This window comes from Petaurus breviceps, unplaced genomic scaffold (genome assembly GCF_028583685.1).
Source record: "Petaurus breviceps papuanus isolate PSGF00001 unplaced genomic scaffold, PetGlider_PUasm1.0 551, whole genome shotgun sequence".
NCBI classification, from domain to species: Eukaryota; Metazoa; Chordata; class Mammalia; order Diprotodontia; family Petauridae; genus Petaurus; species Petaurus breviceps.
Genome location: NW_027186372.1, coordinates 40410227 through 40425661, shown reverse-complemented (window position 1 = coordinate 40425661; position 15435 = coordinate 40410227). Strand labels below are relative to the sequence as shown.

The 15435-nt window shown below is 38.1% G+C and overlaps 1 protein-coding gene across 1 annotated transcript; it reads left to right on the top strand.

Annotated features, from left to right (window-relative positions):
* Positions 1–348: 348 nt before the first annotated feature.
* Positions 349–15160, top strand: LOC138172884 (butyrophilin-like protein 3). The gene is made up of 8 exons (XM_069102732.1): positions 349–450; positions 4182–4308; positions 10009–10356; positions 10616–10888; positions 12940–13041; positions 13478–13498; positions 13584–13610; positions 14400–15160. The coding sequence occupies exons 1-8, from the start codon at positions 349–351 to the stop codon at positions 15158–15160; spliced, it is 1761 nt and encodes a 586-aa protein (XP_068958833.1).
* Positions 15161–15435: the final 275 nt, after the last annotated feature.

Sequence of the window (15435 nt, the reverse complement as noted above, 5' to 3'; positions counted from 1 at the left end):
ATCAGAGAATTGGGCAGAGACAAGATGGTGTAATAGAAACAGGACTTCCCCGCAGCTCCAGCTTCTACCTCCTCCAATACATGTAAAAATGATTCTAAACAAATTTTACAGCTACAAAACCCACAAAGTGACAGAGAGAAACAAATCTGCTGAATGAAGCTTGACAGACCAGCAGGAAGGGTCTATCACAGTATGCTGGGAGTGGAGCTCAGTCCCAACCCCAGGGCAGCCTCGACCAGCAGTGGTGTCTGGAGCAAACTTTACATGAGTAAATCACCAGCAGCTGTAGTGGTTTCCAGACTAATCAATCCACAAATGTAAAAGACAAAGTAAAAGTTCAGTGTGGAAATGTGTTGGGAACAGGAGGAGCGAGGAACCTCTGCTGCCCCTAGAACAAGACTCAGAAGAGGCACTTGGATCCTGTTTGGATCCAGATCTCAGTCTTCAGTGGTAGTCCTGGGGTGTGTGACCAGTGAGCCAGAGAGTATGGGGGCTGTAGAGAGGGTGCCCATCTAATAGCTCTGGCAGCTGCAAAAATGCCAGTGACTTGGGACAAAGCTCTCTCCATTCTGGAAGCAGTGTTCTATCATGGCAAAGACCTCAAAAGTCAAGTAATTGCCTGCCAATATGAGCAAGCAACAGAAGCACAAAGAGACAATAGAATCCTTTTGGGGGGACAAAAAGGATCAAGACATGAAGCAGGAGGAAAACATGAAAGTCAGAACTCCTGCATCAAAAGCCTCCAAGAAAAAATATGAATTGGTTACAGGACATGGAGGACCTCAAGAAAGATTTTGAAAATCAAGTAAGAGAAGTGGAGGAAAAATTGTGGAGAGAAATGAGAATGATGCAAGAAAATCAAGAAAAGCAAGTCAACAGCTTGCTAAAGGAGACCCAAAAATACACTTAAGAAAATAACACCCTTCTTGATGAAAAAACCAGAGTTGAATAGAAAATTTGACATTCAGATACAAGAAGCAAGAGAAGCGTGAGAAGGTAAACAGGGAAAAGAAATCATAAGGAATTATCGAAGTTGAACTATTAATATTCCTACATGGAAAAACAATAATTGTAACTGTAACTGATGAAACTTTTCTCAGTATGAAAATAGTTAAAGGGTATATATATATATATATATATATATATATATATATATATATATGTACATACATACATACATATGTGTGTGTGTATCAGAGGGTATATGGGCATATGAATTCATATGTGAATGTGTGCATAGATGTTTACAGGTATACATAGATAGAGGGCACAAGACCAATTTAATAGGAAGGGATGATACTTAAAAGGTGAAATTAAGAGGTGAAAAAGGAATATAATGAGAGGAGATGGGGAGAGATAGAATGGGGTAAACTATCTCATATAGAAGAAGCAAGAGAAAATAGTTACAATGGAGGGGAAGAACAGGAAGGCAAAAGGGAATGGGTCAACCTTATTCTCATTGAATTTGGCTCAGGGAGGGAATGAAATACACACTAAATAGGGTATCTCACCCTACAGGAGAGTAACAGGGAGGGGGATGAGAGGGGGGATGATGGAAGTGAGGGCAGGCTGGGGGGGAGGGAAGTTGGAAGCACCCACTTTTTAAAAAGGATGGGATCAAAGTAGAGAATAGAACAAGCGGGATGTGGGATAGGTGGGAGGGAAATATAGTCAGTCTTTTCCAATATATCTACTATGTTATTGTTTTGCATTAGCCACACATATCTTCCTAGTAAGGGTGAGTGACAAGGGAGGAAGGGAATGAAATCAAAGTTTTCAAATCAAATATTCAAATATTATATATACTATTATTAATACTACTTTACATGTAATTGGGAAATAAGATATACAAGCACTGGGGCATTGAGATCCACCATGCCCTACTGGAAAAGTCGAAGGGGGTATAGGAGAAGATATGGGAGAGAGCAGATTGGAGGAGGGGATATCCTGTGGGACTGCTATTTTGGGGTAGTGGGTAGGGAAAAAACAGGGAGAAAATTTGTAACCCAAAATCTTGCGGAAATTAATGATGCAAATGAGAAGTAAATAAAGCATTTGAAAAATAAAAAAAAGAAAATAACACTTTAAAAAGTAGACTAACTCAAATGGCAAAAGAAGCCCAAAAAGCCAATGAAGAGAAGAATGCTTTAAAAAGCCAAATTTGCCAGATGGAAAAGGAATTTCAAAAACTCACTGAAGAGAATTACTACTTCAAAATTAGATTGGGGCAATTGGAAGCTAATGGCTTTATGAGAAATCAAGATACTATAAAACAAATCCAAACAAATGAAAAAATAGAAGGCAATGTGAAATATGTCATTGGAATAACTATTGACCTGGAAAGTAAATCCAGTAGAGATAATTTAAAAATTATTGGACTACCTGAAAGTCATGATCAAAAAAAGAGTCTAGACACCAACTTTCAAGAAATTATCAAGCAAAATAGCCCTGATATTCTAGAAACGGAGGTCAAAATAGAAATGGAAAGAATTTACCAATCACTTCTTGAAAATGATCCCCAAAAGAAAACTTCTAGGAATATTATAGCCAAATTCCAGAGTTCCCAGGTCAAGGAGAAAATACTGCAAGCAGTCAGGAAGAAACAATTTTAATATTGTGGAAACACAATTAAGATAACACAAGACCTAGCAGCTTCTACATTAAGGGATTGAAGGGCCTGGAATATGATATTCTGGAGGTCAAAGGAGCTAGTATTAAAACCAAGAATTACCTACCCAGAAAAACTGAGTATAATGCTATAGGGAAAAAATACGGTCATTCAATGAAATCAATGACTTTCAAGCATTCTTGATGAAAAAACCTTAGCTGAACAGAAAATTTCACTTTCAGATACAAGAAGCAAGAAAAGTATGAGAAGGTAAACAGAGAAAAAAACCATAAGGAACTTATTAAATTTGAACTATTTATATTCCTACATGGAAAAACAATAATTGTAACTCATAAGACTTTTCTCAGTATGAGGATAGCTGAAGGGAAAATATATATATATATATATATGTATATATATATGTGTGTGTGTGTGTGTGCATGTATACATACATATTTATCTATATATATACACATACATATATGTGTGTATAGGAGGATGTATATATGTGTGTATATATGTGTATGTATGTATATGTGTGTGTATATGTGTGGGTGTGAGTATGTAAGTGTGGGCATTTGTGTGTTCATGTATACCTAGACAGAGGACACAGTATGAGTTGAATATGAAATGATGATATCTAAAAAATAAAATTAAGAGGTGAGAGAAGAATTTATTGGGAGAAGACGAATGGGAGCAATAAATTAGGGTAAATTATCTCATATAAAATAGGCATGAGAAAACTGTTACAATGGAGGGGAAGAGCAGGAAGGTGAAAGGAAGTGGGACAACCTGATTCTCATTGAATTTGGCCTAAGGAGGGAATAACATACACTTTCAATTGAGTATATTACCCTACAGGATAATATGGTCATAGGGATTAAGAGGGGGAGGATAGTAGGGAGGGCAGATTGGGGAAGAGGGTAGTTAGAAGCTAACATTTTTGAAAAGGGAAAGGGTCAAAGGAGAAAATAGAATAAGTGGGGGGGTGGGATAGGATGGAGGGAAATATAGTTAGTCTTTCACAATATAACTACTATGGAAATGATTTGGGTAACTACACATGTACAATCACTTTTGAATGGCTTATCTTCCCAATGAGGGTGGGTGAGGATGGAAGAAGAGGAAAAAATCTGGAACTCAAAGTTTTAAACAGATGTTTAAAAATTGTTTTTTACATACAAGTGGGAAATAAGATATATAGGTACCGGGGTATAGAAACCCATCTTGCCCTAATAGAAAGTTAGGGGGGCATGAAGGGAGAGGATATAAGACAGAAGAGATTGGGGGAAGGGGTATTCAGTAGGCTTGCTATTTTGGGGTGGGGTAGGGGAAAGATGGGGAGAGAAAAATTGTAACAATATCTTGTGGAAATAAATATTGGAAATTAAAAATAAATTAATTAAAAATTTGAGAAATAAAAGAAAATACACATAATCACTAAGGATAATAAAAATATGTAGAAAGATCATAAAAATATCTCTTAAATCAGAGAATTAAGCTCATATTTCTGACCTGCCTCCAGTGCTTCTTAGTACATACTCTAAGATATCTCATTGCCTTTTGTTTATAGGTTCTTGAGAACAGATCCACAGATATGCTGAGTATCTCAGTTCTGCCATGCCACATTCAAGCCTCTAGATCATTCGAGTGCCACCTCTTTCTTATCTTTGCTCTCAACCTAATAGGTCCAGGATCAGGTAAGCCTACACTTGTTTGTGCCACTCTCTGTCTTCTCTTTACCTCCACACCTATTTAACTCAGCAAACATTAGATTTAAACCTTTGTTAATTTAGAGATACACTAGCCCAGCTGGTAAGTACAAGATAGGAGGCATGAGCCCCACTGTGTTGTAGCACACAAGCATCACCACCAGGAAACACTGCCACCACCACCACCATGTGTCTTCACACAGCCAGGGGAACCAGAAGACACCAGTGTGGAGAACTAAAGCTTGAATGGTGGATGGACATCCACCAGTGGCTAAGTCTTCCCATGATGTAGTGCAGCCCCTGGGGAAAACGTGACCTCCAGTGGCCAGACCATCCCCAGTCTTATGCCTCACCCTAAGAGTTTCAGTGGAATCCAGGAAAACACAGAAAAACCTCACTGTGCCTTTGCACACACCAGCCACCCCTACCAGCTCCAGTTCAGCACCAGGTAAGCTACAGCCTATACAGCTTCCAGCTGCCAGAACCTGAGGCCCCAGAACACAAAGCCAGAAACTAGGCCCCTAGCCTACAGCACAAGAAGCATGGAACAGTACACAGAAGCAGAGATCAACTTTAAAAATCACAAAAACAGCAAACACCATGAGCAAAAAGGAACATTGAAAAACAAAAACCATAGTTTCTTATTATTTGGACAGGGAAGAAGAAAACACAAATGGAGAAGATGACAGCATTGTTACTATACCAACATATGAAACCCCAAAGGGGAATAGGAACTGATCTCAAGCCCAAAAAGCCTTCCTGTAAGAACTCAAGTAGAATTTCAATATTCAAATTGTTGAGGTAGAATAAAAAATGAACAATTCTTTAAAAAATACAATTGACAAAATGGAAAACAAAAATTCACGGAAGATAATAACTTCTTAAAAAGTAGAATTGGCCAAATGAAAAGGAGGTAGAAATGTTAACTGAAGAGAATTGGAAATGCATATAGCTTATCACCATATTATATAATTCTTACTGATGGTTTTAGATACATGCTACTTCTTAATTTGATGGATACTCCATTTATTCCTATGATCTCTAGTATTTTTGATAGGAATTGGGTATTGTATTTCATCAAAAATTTTTTATCTTCATCTATTATGATAATCACATGGTTTCTGTTAATGTTTTTTGTTGCTGATATGATCAATTATGCTGATATATTTCCTAATATTGAACCAGCCCTGCATTCCTGGAATAAATCATATCAATATTATATTCATATCATAAAAAGAATTTGGTAGAACTCTTTCTTCACCAGTTTTCCCAAGTAGTTTATATGGTATTGAAATTAATTGTTCTTTAAGTGTTTGGTAAAATTTTCTTCTAAGTCCATCTGTCCCTGGAGATAGAAACAATGTTGTGGTTGTTTTTAAATTAAATTTATGTTTATTTTAGTTTACATCATTCATTTCCACAAGATTTTAAGTTACAAATTTTCTCCCTGTCTTTCCCTTACACACCACCCCAAAACAGCAATCCCACTGCATACCCCTTCCCCAATCTCCTCTATCCTGTATCCTCCCCCATACCCCTTCTGACTTTTCAGTGGGGCAAGATGGATCTCTATACCCCAGTGCCTGTATATCTTATTTCCCAGTTGCATGTAAAAAAATAATATGTGTATATCAATATATATATATGTATATATATATATAAACATTTGATTTTAAAACTTTGAATTCCAGATTCTTTCCCTTCCTCCCTCATCACTCACCCTTACTAGGAAGATAGGAAATTCAATATAGGTTGTACACATGTAGCTACGTAAAATATTTCCATAGTGGATATATTGTGAAAGATTGATTATATTTCCCTCCATCCTATCCCACCCCCACTTGTTCTATTCTCCACTTTGACCCTATCCCTTTTCAAAAGTGGGTGGTTCTAACTTCCCTCACCCCCAACCTGCCCTCCCCACGATCATCCTCCCTCTCATCCCCTTCCCCCCATTCTTCTGTAGGACAAGATACCCTATTTAGTGTGTATGTCATTCCCTTACTAAGGCAAATTCAATGAGTGTAAGGTTGTCCCATTCCCCTTTGCCATCCTGTTCTTCCCCTCCATTGTAAAAATTTTCCCTTACCTCTTCTATCTGAGATAATTTACCCCCATTCTGTCTCTCCCTATCTCCTCTCATTATATTCCTCTCTCATCTCAATTTTACCTTTTAAGTATCATCCCTTCCTATTCAATGGGTCCTGTACCCTCTGTCTATGTATACCTGTACACCTATATACACACCCTCAAATATGTATTCATATGACCATATATCCTCCTATATTGACATATATATGTATGTATACATATATTCATATATATATATATGTATATATACACACACACATTTATATTCCCTTCAACTAGTCTCATATTGAGATAAGTTTCATAAGTTACAATTATCATTTTCCATGTAGGGATGTAAATAGTTCAACTTTGATAAGTTCCTTATGATTTCTTTTCCCTGTTTACCTTCTCATGCTTCTCTTGCTTTTTGTATCTGAATGTCAAATTTTCTATTCAACTTTGGTTTTTTCATCAAAAATGCTTGAAAGTTCTCTATTTCCTTGAATGACTACATTTCCCCCTGAAACATGATGCTCACTTTTGCTGGGTAGGTGATTTTTGGTTTTAATCCCAGCTCCTTTGACCTCCAGAACATCATATTCCAAGCCCATCAATCCCTCAATGTAGAAGCTGCCAAGTCCTGTGTTATTCTGATTGTTTTTCTACAATATTCAAACTGTTTCTTCTTGGCTGCTTATAATATTTTCTTCTTTATCTGGGAACTCTGGAACCTGGCTCTAATATTCCTAGGAGTTTTCTCTTTGGGATCTTTTTCAAGAGGTTATCAGTGGATTCTTTCAACCTCTATTTTGCCCTCTGGTTGTAAAACATCAGGGCAATTTTTCTTGAGAATTTCTTGAAGGATTATTTCTAGGCCCTTTTTTTGATTATGGCTTTCAGGTAGTACAATAATTGTTAAATTATATCTCCTGAATCTATTTTCATGGTCAGTGGTTTTTCCAATGAGATATTTCACATTGCCTTCTATTTTTTCATTTGTTTGGATCTGTTTCATAGTATCTTGATTTCTCATAAAGTCATTAGCTTCCATTTGCTCCAATCTAATTCTGAAGAAATTATTCTCTTCAGTAAGCTTTTGAGATTCTTTTTCCATCTGGTAAATTTGGCTTTTTAAGGCATTATTATCTTCATTGACTTTTTGAGCCTCTTTTGCCTTTTCAGTTAGTCTATTTCTTAAGGTGTTATTTTCTTCAGTCAGGTTGTTGATTCTCTTTTCATGATTTTCTTGCATCATTCTCATTTTTCTTCCCCATTTTTCCTCCACTTCTCTTATTTGGTTTTCAAAATCCTTCTTATACTCCTCTATGGCCTGTAATCATTTCATATTTTTCTTGGAAGATTTTAGGCAGGAGTTCTGATTTGTTGTCTTCCTCCTTTTCCATGCTTTGATACTTTTTGTTCCCAAAAAATGAATCCAAAGTCAAATTGCTGTGCTTTCTTTGCTTCCTTTGCTTGCACATGTTGTCACTCAATTACTTGACTTTTGAGCTTTTGGCCACAGCAGAACTCTGCTTCTAGAGAGGAGAGTTTTATCCCAAATTGCTGGGGTTTTCACAGCTACCAGAGCTATTAGTTGTCTCCCCTCTCTGAAGCCTCCACACACTCTGGCTCACTAGTCACCCACCCCAGGACCTCCACCCTAGACTGCAATCCAGATCCAAGCAGGTTAAAGCAAGAGTGATTACCCCTCAGAATGGTTGCTTGGTCCCCCTACAATCTGCAGGCCAGGAGCTCTTAAGCAGCTACATGGTGGCACACCTCAGCTGCTTTTCCCTCCACAGGGCTGAGGCTGGACCGCACTCCTAGACTCCCTGTTCTCAAAGTCTACACTGACCTCTCACTTTGTCTTTGGCATCTATGAGCTGATAATTCTGGAAACCATCACGGCTGCTGGTGATCCACTCTCTGGAAGGTCCCTCTAGCTGCAGCTGGTCAGGTGCCCTGTAGGTAAAACCTCAGGCTCACGGGAGGCTGGGATCTGTTCCCAGTGAGCTGCAATGAATGCTTCCTCTCCACCTGCTGGGCTGTCTTAAGAGGGAAGTTTGTTACTCTCTGTCACTTTGTGGGTTCTGTAGCCCTGTAGTTTGTTTAGAGTAATTTTTATAGGTATTTGAGGTGGTTATGGGGCAGCACAGGGAGTTTTCCTGCTTCTAAGCTGCCATCTCAGCTCTGCCCCTGGAAACCATGTTTTGAAGGCACAGATGAACTGAGATCCACCTTCATGGAGGAAATGTCAACGTGAAGGAAATCACAGATCTGTACTATGAATTTTTATTTTATTTTTATTTTCAGCTATAAGTTGTCTCTTGCCCTCCACGCTCTCCTCCACTCATTGTGGTGACAAGAAATGATACCCCTTCTAGATACAATGTCATCTTTGTACATTAGCTACATTTTGGGAAAAAAAGAGAAATTAAAATAGAGAATAAAATAAGATTCAATCTTTACTCTGAATTTGTATGTTTCCTCTCTGAAGGTGGATAACATCTTCATCAAGAGAAAATAGCTAAAGATCTACATTCTGTTTCCCACTAGGATGGAAAAAAAGCATTTCTCAGGATAGGAGCAGAGAAAGAAGGGGAAGAGCATTTGGAATATAAGTAACAGGATTGATCTTCAGCATAAGAAATCATTCTCTTTTCAATAGCAGGAGACATGGGAAAGAAATGGAGTACTTTAACAATTAAGAAAACAGTACTTGCAAGAACAAAAAAACAGTAAATTCAGGGTCTCCTTTCCAAAGAAATCAATTACTAGCTACAACAGTGGATGAAACTATACTCCCTTTAAATTTAATTACAGAGAGTTTGGGGACTTTCTAATATTAAGCTACCAAATGGTTGTTAGTCTACCAAGAGGCAGTCAAATGATTATGGTTCCTATTTTTCCAATACACTTAGAAATTACATTTTATGAAGAACAGTACAAACATAAGGTATTAAAGAGAAGCTTTGGGGACAAATAATGCTTCCATATTTTGGTGGACTTGGTAGACCTATAATTTCATCAACATGGATATGTTCCTAGTCTACTGGTCCAGATTATAACCCATCTTTAACTTCTTATCCATTTATAAGTTTTCAAATATTTGAAGCTTGTGAAAGAGGAATTTGATTTAATCTGTATATCTCTAGTAGAAAAACTAAAGCAATGGAGAGAAGCTGCAGGAAATCTGATTTTCATTCACTATAAGGAATAAGATTCTAATTAGAGCCATCCTAGAATGGAATGGGCTGCCTTGTTAAGTAGTGTGATCCCCAATCACTGGTAATGGGTGAGCAGTATCTGAATCATCACCTTTAAGGAGTGATGCATAGGAAATTCTGTCATTCAATGGATGGTTGTACTAGATGATATCTAAAACCCTCCCAACATTAATATTTTGTTATTTTATGGAGACATTATTTGTTTATAGGTTCTAGCTTTATGACCCTTGTCTTGTGTTAATTAAACAATGAAAGGCTTATGTACTGGGTAAAACAGCTGAAGATTGAGAAGGGACAATATAAAAACTTCATTTCTGTACCTAATTCAAACTCTGTGCATTATACTGACAAGTGTCCATGGTTAATAGACCTTTTCTTGTTATCCCTACAGGTCATTTTCAGGTGATTGGCCCACATGAGCCTATTCAGGCATTGGTGGGAAAAGATGTCAATTTCTCTTGTCATGTCTTGCCCAAGATGAGTTTGGAGGATATGGAGGTGAGGTTCTTCAGGGACCGGTTCTCTTCTGTCCTGCTTCTATACAAGGAAGGGAAAGAAATGCAGAAGAGACAGATGCAGGAGTATCAAGGGAGAACCCAATGTGTGCAAGATGCCGTCACTGAAGGGAGAATCTCCTTAAAACTGAAGAATGTAACCCTTTCAGATTCGGGGATATATGGATGCTGGTTTAGTTCCCAAACTTTCTACCAGGAGCACACTTGGGAGCTACATGTAGCAGGTCAGTTGTTGATTTCCAATCACACAGTTTCTTCAAGTTGAGTTAAATAGAACATCTTACTGAAAGAGTGGGTTTGTCAGATTTTTCCTACTCTTTGATCAGTAGACAGAAAAGAAAGTAAGCAAACAAGCAAGCAGTCCTCCCCCTATTCCCTCAAAACAAGAACAATACAAGAATTAACCAAAAGCAGGATAAGCTATGCTCCTAAATATTCTTGAAATAAGATTTTTGTTTTCGTCTTATTCCCCACTTTCTGCAGCTCTTGGGTCATCCCCTTTCATCTCTCTTGAGAGATATATAGAGAGAGGCATCTTGCTGATATGTCGATCATTTGGCTGGTTCCCCAGGCCTGAGGTACAGTGGAAAAATCATCAGGGACTGTCTTTGTCATCAGGCTTCAAGATAAACACAGGGGATAATGGCCTATTTAACATAGAAACCTCTCTCACTCTACAAGAAGCTCCCACTGGAGGTATTTCATGCTCTATTGACATCTGGGGCCACAAACAGGAGTCCAGAATGAGAATAGCTGGTAAGTAGCAGAATAGAGTGGAAGGAAATGGAAGGGAAGCCTCCTTGGCTTGTTCACTTGGCAGAACTTGATATTCTTATTCTTAGATTTGTGGATTTTGGCACTACATTTAGTACTTCACTTTGCAAAGATACCAGATGGGGGAATATGCTCAAGCTATATACATTAATAAACAGGATGAGACCTACTTATCCAACAAATGCAAGAAATCTAACGCCAGGAATTTTCATTTTTTACTGGTATTAATTCATTTTATGACCAAGGAAACAGATTATTAATTGACACAGCAGAAAATAGACATAGATCTTTGTGTATTGGTAGAAATGAAGAGAACCTTTGGCAGAAGTGACTTTTCTACTTCAGAATTTGTAATAAAGAAAGAGAAAGTAGATGGCTCTACTTTGTTATCTCCCTGCTTTTGATGAGGTCCGTGTACTTATCCCAGAAGAACTCTGCCCTAGAGCACGGTTAACCTGAAAAAAATATGATTGCTGAGACACTAGCGGTGAGCTTTGAGAGATGGTAGCAAACTGGTAAGATATTTTAAGACTGTAGAGGGACAAATTTTGGTCTGAGTTTAAAAAAAGGGGAAAAAATGTAGTCAGAAATCTATAGGTCAATAAACTTAACTGGCAAACAAAATTTTGGGATGTATTTTTAAAGGAATGGCTAATGAACATCTAGAAAAGAAAGCAAGATTATAAAGAGCTTGTATGGTCTTAAAAACATGTCAGGTCAGACTATACTCCTTTATTTTTATGGGGTTAGTAGATTACAGTTAGTAGATATAGTGCTGGGCCTGGAGTCAGGAAAACCTAAGTTCAAATCTAGCCTTAGACCCTTATTAGCTGTGTAACCCTGGGCAAGTCACTTAAATCTGCTTCCTTTACTTCCCTCATCTACAAAATGAGCTGGAAAAGGAAATGACAAACGAAACTAGTATTTTTTTCAAAGAAAACCCTCAATAAGGTCACAAAGCATCAGACACAGCTAAAATGACTGAAAAACAGTAACATAGAGTAAATTGGTAGATCTGGGGAATCCTGTTGTTGTAAGGGTCGTTTATCTAGGATCCAGGAATAGTGTTGCTAAAAAATGTATATTGATAACTATATTTTAAAATAATTGTTTTGTTTGTAGTTCTATATATTTTACTTTATGCATTAAATATATTCTCAGAAGATGACTCGTCAGTCTACCAAAAGGGACCATGATAAAAAAAAAGTTTAAGACCCCTATTTTCAATATAGTTTACCTCAATTTTAACCATGTAGAAACCATACAGTTTCACATGCTATTGTGATGAAAGAAATGGAGAGATATGTGTCTCACAGTAAAATTTGGTGATCTTGGGACTTCAGACAAGTGCTTCTGTTTCCTCTTCATAAAACTGGAGCACAGGATTGTAAGATGTATGATATGGGGGAGTGGAGAGGAAGGTGCTTTGTAAACCTTCATTGTTCATAGATGTAGACCTGGAAGAGATGATAGAAATTCAGTCACCTCATTTTACAGGCAAGAAAACTGAAGTTCAAGAGCACACAAAAGAGTTGTAAAGAGTAAAACTTACTCCACATTCAGGGCTTTTTTTTTTTTTAAAGCAATCGGGGTTAAGTAACTTGCTCAAGGTTACACGGCCAGTTATTTCTGGGTGTGGTGCTGAGAATCTGAGCCCGGATTTGATCCAGGTCATCCCGACACTGGAGCCGGTAAGAGCCATCTGGCCGCCCCTAAGCAATTGGGGTTAAGTAACTTGCTCAAGGTTACAAGGCCAGGTGTTTCTGGGTGGGTGCTAAGTGTCTGAGCCCGGGATCCGATCTCCAGGTCTTCTCAACACTGGAGCCGGTGCTCTTACTACGCTGTGCTACCTGGCCGCCCCAAACTCAGGGCTTTTTTCATGACATTATACTGCCTCTCAGTGCTTTAACAATAACTCATGTTTATATTGGGATTTTCATTATTATTATCAAAATCATTTAAATTCATTTTTAGAATGAATTACTGAAGACATCTAAGTTGGTTCTAAGTTGTCCTGTGGGGTTTTCTTGCAGATCAGTTTTTCCAACCTTCTCCTTGGAGCTATGCTTTCGGTGTTATGATGGTTATCTTGTTGATTCTTATTGCTTCTGTTTTTTTTCTCCACAGAAATAAAGGTAATGGGAATGGGGAGGGGAAGGCACTATATAATGTTCTATGACTTTTCACTATTGACCCTTTCTTCTGTCATTCCCTCCCCCCAAATTTTCTTCCCAATCACCTTTCAACTGCTTTGAAAAATTCTGTTCACCCAGCCTTCAACATTTATTAAACATCTTCCATGTTTAGAGAGTGGTGAAGAACCTCTTACTTTGTTCTGATTTTTCCTTGGCTGTACCCCATTGAGGGATCTCAACAACTCTGTTCTCGTCACTGAAAGACTATGTTCTTTCACATGACATCTGACTACATACAGAGAACAGGTTGTGGAATATTCCCTCTACCCAAAATTGTCTGACTTTACCTCTTGTCAATCTGATTTCTCTCTGCTTTAAATCTTCATCCTTTCTGGGTGGTTTTCTGACACATTTCTGTGATTCTTTTTACTTTTAGGGCAACTTACAGAAGAGCTGGGTGAGTTTCATTTGCTCTGGTTACTGTGTACTAAGTTTTCTTTTTTAGATGCTTTTTCTCAACATCTCCTATTTATTGATTTTAGATCGCAGGATAAAAATGGAAAAAAGAGGTATGAGAAAGGTTTTTATGTCAGATTCTCCATTTCTTTCTCCATCCATCATCATATATTCCTCTTCCATTTTGTTTTCATCCCCCATCATTCAGTCTTGTACATTTCTTGCCTCCAATCCAAGCAATAACTCAGACCTGTCTATATTTTTTCAGGATGGGAATATGCAGCTACACATGCAGGTAACTATAAATGAGGGCTTCTTCCTTGGATGGGTTTCTTCACTCCTTCTGCTCCTTCATTTTCCCTAAGCCCTGATTCAGAGCAAACTGATTAAGTCACTGATTTCATGACTCTTGAACTTATTCCTACATCTTGGGCACAAATTTTGGAGAACGACAGGTGTCTAATTTTACCCAAATTGGAGTCACTTTATTAATCAAATCAAAGGTTTCAGAGGGGTCAAAAGAAGACGACTGGGTTATGTAGAGGGGAGGAACTGGAATTAGGATTACTATTACCTTAGTCAACATGGTTTATTGTTGAAGTCATGTCTCCTCTCATTACCTTGTTCTTGGTTTCTCTTTTCCCTCTCTTCTTCTAGTGGAAGTCATTCCAGATATTTTCTGGAATGTTTTGTTTTGTCCCCCTATCCCCAGGTCTATCTTTAGCAAAGGTAAAATGGTAGCATAATGTTCATGGAGAATAGTGAGGGATCAGATTTTTCTAACATTCAATTGTGACAGGTAGGAAAAACAAAGTAACATGGGGGAAATGTTTATTAGAATCTATATTGATCCAATATATCTTATTCTAAAATTTGGAATTGTCTTCTTTCCTGTCTCTGTCTCTCTGTCTCTCTCCGTGTCTCTCTGTCTGTCTGTCTCTCTCTCTCCCCCTTTCTCTTTCTCTGTCTCTCTCTCCATCTCTTCCTTCCCTTCTTCTTCCATCTATCCATCTATCCATCTTCCTCACTGTTCCTCTTCTTTTCTTTATCTTCCTTCCACAATGCTTCTTCCCCACACACCCTCCACACCATCTTTTTCCTCTTCCCAGTGAAGGTGACTCTGGATCCAGAAACTGCCCACCCCAAACTCCGTGTATCTGAAGACTGCAAAACAGTGACCTATAAAGACTCTCCTGATATTGATTTATCTGACACTGAGAAGAGATTTCAGTCTCGAAGTGTAGTGGCTTCACAAGGTTTCTCCTTGGGAGAATTTTATTGGGAAGTGGAGGTTGGTAAGAAAAATCGATGGTATCTGGGGGTGTGTTCAGATGATGTGGAGAGGAAAACAAAAGACCCTGAACTTTCTCCTGCCTATGGCTACTGGGTATTGGGGCGATGGAACCAAAAAGAGTATTTCACATTCTCCCCTAATCGACAAAGTCTAACTCTTCAAGTGCAGCCAACGCAGATAGGAATTTTCCTGAATTGCAAATATAAGCAAGTCTCCTTCTACAATGTAACTGACAAATCACACATCTATACATTCACTGGCTGTGATTTTAACGGCAAAATCATCCACCCATATTTCAGGCCTCGTTCTAATGACATTGATGAAAAGTCACTTCCTTTGGTTATCTGTACCAAGTTACATGAACTGTAGGAAAAATATGTTTCTCTCTAAAAGTGATGATAGTAGCAAAGCTATGATGGCAAAATAGTAGGAAGAAATACAGTAAGCTCCACTCCCCCCACCCACCCAAATGAATTCTTTTAACAGATCTAGAAAATGCACCAGATAATTCTGAGGGGAAAGTTAAGAAATAGTCAAAGTGAATCATTTTCTCAGCCCAGGCCAATCTAGGGAGCACAGCAGAGAAATCATCAAAAACTAAGGACAGGTTTTGACCAGGAGCAGCGCATAGGAATAATCTAGCA